The sequence below is a fragment of the Nannobrachium achirus genome (genome assembly GCF_963921795.1).
Source record: "Nannobrachium achirus genome assembly, chromosome: 4".
In the NCBI taxonomy this organism is placed as follows: Eukaryota; Metazoa; Chordata; class Actinopteri; order Myctophiformes; family Myctophidae; genus Nannobrachium; species Nannobrachium achirus.
In genome coordinates this window covers 29457806-29462598 of record NC_137813.1, presented here as the reverse complement: position 1 = coordinate 29462598, position 4793 = coordinate 29457806, and the positions used below count along the sequence as shown (strand labels likewise).

Sequence of the window (4793 nt, the reverse complement as noted above, 5' to 3'; positions counted from 1 at the left end):
TATATATACTGTATAAAGATAGGAATTGATCTGTCGTGATGGATGTTGGAATGTGGTTTTGGCCTGCAGGCCTTGGTGACATGTAAACCGCTGTAACCAATGAGCAGGCCGTTAGCTGCATGTGTGCCAAGTGGAGGTGAGCGCGCTGTTCTTTTCCACACACACGCACACAGACAGAACTCAAGGCAGGAATACGCGCAGCCGTCTCGTTCGTGCCAAGTTCCCCCTTTCACTACCAGAACCGACAAGATAACAACAGACAACTGGGCTGTATTTGGACTGTGGAAGGAGATTATACACACACACAGGATTCGGGGGGAATATTTTCGTGTTTGTTTTTCTTGCGCGGAGCGTATACAGCGTTTCTGGAAACCATGCAAAGGCGATCGGTGTTTTGTTGACGACCCGACGTCGCCTTTATGGACCCCACACCCAATGATGACTATGAGTTCAATGTCGGATAGTCTGGTCGCCGCTGACCCTTCCAAGTCGGCGTTTCTGGAGTTCGGCGGACACGGCTATGCGGGACACCCCGGACACCAGCAGTCTCCCCCCGGCTTGTCCCACAATCACTACCCGGTGCACGGCTTGCATGCGGTCGGACCCTCGCAGCACGACAGCCCCTTCTCCTCCGGGCCCCCCTCGTACGGTCGCCCGCTGGGGTACCCCTACCACAGCCCGGTGACCACGCACCACCCCGGCGCATATCTGCCCTACCAGCACGGCGGGCACGGCGGCGCGCTGGGGCACAGCAGGCTGGAGGACACCGGTAGGCTACGTTTACAGCGGGGTGACGGTGCGAATCATCCAAGATTCAAGATGTATAATCAGTGTTTCTCAAACATTAAAATGTCAAGGTCTCCCTTTAGGGAAGACCTTGACTTGTATGGATCAATTTAGACACCACCCCCTAAAGGAACCTGATATTATTAGCCTATTATTAGGTTACTAGCCTACATCGAGTGTATCTTAATCAGCAAGGGGCATGCATGGCGTTATTTTGGTACAGAGACATTAAAATGGAGACGCTCTTTCAAAATGTCTGTTTAAAATCGTATAGATATTTTTAATTGTTGCTCGATTTATAGGCAACTATTTTTACTACATTGTTCCTGCTTTGTATAGCGTGTCTTATAGTGACTTTGTGGAGTGAATCGTGAAATTGTACACAAAGAGATGAAGTGTCAGCATCAAGTTCACCGCGGAAGGACTCGGATAGCCTATCAATACGTGTAGGAATATAGACAACGTCTGATCGAAATATAGACCTAATATATAATATAATATGATGTAATCGCGGATTTAAAATACACCTGCTCATCCCTGACAATTGACGCGCCGATCCTCGATCTCTCGTGAAACACTTCAAGATGATCAAAACAAATAAATATTAGTACGAAATGTATCAGGATATATTTTTTTGTTTTTGTTTGTTTGTGAAATGCACATGTGCTCATTGAGTTCCCACACATGTCCAACACAATGTTATTATAGCCTAATTGTACTTCACAGTTTACATAATAAGACATGATGAGGGCAAGGTGCCAAACATGTATAACAATCACAGTCTCATGCATGCACAATCTGAAGACCAGATTTATTGATCAGTATAGCTATAGCCTATATCTGCATGCGTTATTCTAGAATTTGGAACATGTATTTATTGGCTGTATTGTAAAATAAAATACAAAAAACAATTGTGAATGTAAAATGTAAAACGTAAAATTAGTTAATAGGCAATATTATATGTGCCATGAAAAGGGCGCTACATAATTCAAACAGCTTTAACTTGGGTCAGCTAACTAACTTATATCACTTTAAAAATGCCATTTATTTATTTATTTATTTAAACCAAAGTTATTTCAGTATTTAAGATTAAATAAGTTTAGGTATCTTAAATATATTTATTGATTTGGGCATATCATTAATTTTGAAAGTGTTAATATAATTAATTGTATAATCTTTTTGAAATAGAATAGACAGATAACATTTTGCTATATACAGTACGTGTAGGCCTACATAAAATAAGTTCAGTTGTTTATGAATAATAAATGCATTTTAAACAAGACAGTGCTGGGCCTCTTTCTGTCAAAGGGCAACCTGCAAAAATGCATAGGTTACACGACAATAAACCAGCAACAAACCATTACAAAAGCACAAAGAAATAGAAAAAAAACTATTACTACATAAAATACAATTTGAGACATTTAAATCTGATTTTATTGTAACTTGATTCCTTCAATATTAGGCCCCTTCCTAATTTTTCCTAAGTGGAATATCAAATGTCTCGCGAATCGCGATATAAAGACCATTCTCAAGCTGGACGCATTAGTGCAGATGGAGGTGTGTGTTCCTGCAGCCTTCACATATGCTACCGTGTCTGAGACGGCAAAAGCATTTCAATCTCCTCACATAGTATAAACATTGAAGGCCTCTCTTGGGGGTTGGGGGGGGGGGGCATACAAATTACCCACATGTTGTGTGTAATTGTTGCAATTAGAAAACCGGAAGAAATAATAATAATAGCCCAATAATTACTACTAGTAGACCTATACTAGCCTACTACTCGGCCTATAATAGCCTAATAATAGCTAAGGCCACTAAAATGAACAAGAAAGAGAATCACACACAGGGACAGGACAACCCGTAAAATCAGCGTTCTTCTATTATCAACGTCCTTGCTTTCTTTCTTTTATGACTTTAGGCTATGTCTTAATGTCTATATACTTTTCAGCGGCCCGATCTGATTTCTTTTACGCAGCAAGCCGCACAAAAAACAAGGGCCCGTGTCATGTTGATTTGCGACCAGTAATGCTTTCACCACCACTCTCTCTCGCGGAGCCATTTTCACCAGCGGTGTTTCTCGTGTTATTAACTGCGTGGTGGTGACACCGAGGTTTCGTGTTATCTGAACGTCTTGTGGGGCCGAGGCCCGCTCACAGCTGTTCCAGCGGGCGATGATGAGCTGTTGTCATAATAGAAAACCACGATGGACGATGGCAGGGCATGCAACAGTTGTTATAGTTCCATATAAGAGAAAGGGGCTCCTTTTGACCTCGGTGTGGCTTATGTGATGTTGAATGCATTAACAACTCAGAGGTTCAACTTCTGGTTCCTGTGTAAATAAGCCGTAAAGCTTATAGGATCTCATCTCCATTTAGTTGACCTTGGCTTGTAGGCCTACTAGTGAACTGTACTGTCATGAAACTGTACCCTTTTCTATGCAGCTGTCTAATACATTCAACCAATCAATGGTTAAAACTTAAAACAGTCCCGTGAAATCGCTGCACGGATTGCGTTTACAAGATTATTATATAAAAAAAAATAAAAAAAAATCGAAATGATATATAGGCCATACACACACACACACACACACACACACACACACACACACACACACACACACACACACACACACACACACACACACACGTAGCCTAAGTATGTATGTATGTATGTATGTATGTAGGCCCTATGTATTATCGTAAATTATCTTTTGACCCCCTCAAGAACACGACAAGCCCACGGCGGTGATCGAGAACGGGGAGGTTCGGTTGAACGGGAAGGGAAAGAAGATCCGGAAGCCCCGGACCATCTACTCCAGGTCTGTTAGTTTAGTTCATTTCCCGTTTTGTTGCACTGCACGTTATTTTCGTTTACAGTTATGTTTAGTTGACCTCTTAAAGGGCCCTATAACTTTTGTTTAAATCTTTTGTTGATTATTTGTTATTTTTGAAAATTAAAACAAACTTCGAGTTTGAAAACCTGTGTTTGTCCTGCTTTCAGCCTGCAGCTGCAGATGCTCAACCAGCGCTTCCAGCAGACCCAGTACCTCGCCCTGCCCGAGCGGGCGGACCTGGCGGCCAAGATGGGCCTGACACAGACCCAGGTAAGACCGTCCGTGCTGCATGGTGCATGGCTGGCGCGAGATGCCAGATGTTATGGTGGGCTACGACTTACGCAGGTGGCTATGGCGCGCGCACGCACGGATGGCAAATACTCAGCGGCGTCAGTTAAGGGCGCGCTTGCAAGACACCAGTCATGTTGCCATACCTTAGCAACAGGCACGATTACAGTACATTTTATTATTTCCCCCTGTAGCCAGGGTATGGCAGCTGCCATTGCTTGCCATACCCAATTGACTCCTCTGAATTTACTGTCTTGAAAAGACAAATATGCGGAATTAATGCGGTTTAATAATAATAATAATAATAATAAAAGCAACACAATCTAAATTGATTTAGGTTGCATATTCTCCTAATCATTCTATTTAGATCGCAATTAAAGCGAATATAGGCCAATGTGTGGGACATTAGCCTACTTATGTCCAACATAGGCCTATCCCTAACCCTAATCCTATATGAAAGCAACGAACACGGAAAGAATGTCAGTTTATATATACAACACAATTAGTTATCACGATGATAACCAGGAACATTATTCAAATATGTTTAAATATGCGCAACTGCGTGCCCAATACCGAGGTTTCCACCGTTGTTGGAAATCGATCTACATTTAGCAGACTCGATATGAGAATTGAGAAACAATATCAAATAATTACCACTCAAGTTTGGAGAACATGCATGTAACTGGCCTTTTAGGCCTATATCTAAGAGTAACATTTTATTCAGAGTTAGATTTATTTTAATGCGTCGGCACAGCGATGGTAAAAGTTTACATCCACTGTCTGATAGTGGATCGTGGTATTAGTTATAAATATGTCAAAGATTGTTTTAATTATTTAATTTAATTATAGACCCAGTAAATTATTCAATTTTAATTTGTGTGTTAGG

The 4793-nt window shown here is 41.7% G+C and overlaps 1 protein-coding gene across 1 annotated transcript in view; it reads left to right on the top strand.

Moving 5' to 3' along the window:
* Positions 1 to 435: 435 nt before the first annotated feature.
* Positions 436 to 4793, top strand: part of LOC308283568 (homeobox protein Dlx4a-like) — a gene marked incomplete at both ends in the record, with an annotated part of 19155 nt that continues 14797 nt past the window's right edge. The window contains 3 exons of the mRNA XM_080724007.1: positions 436 to 769; positions 3511 to 3604; positions 3787 to 3889. Coding sequence (XP_080580133.1) covers positions 436 to 769; positions 3511 to 3604; positions 3787 to 3889 — 531 coding nt within the window. The remainder of the gene's footprint in view (positions 770 to 3510; positions 3605 to 3786; positions 3890 to 4793) is intronic.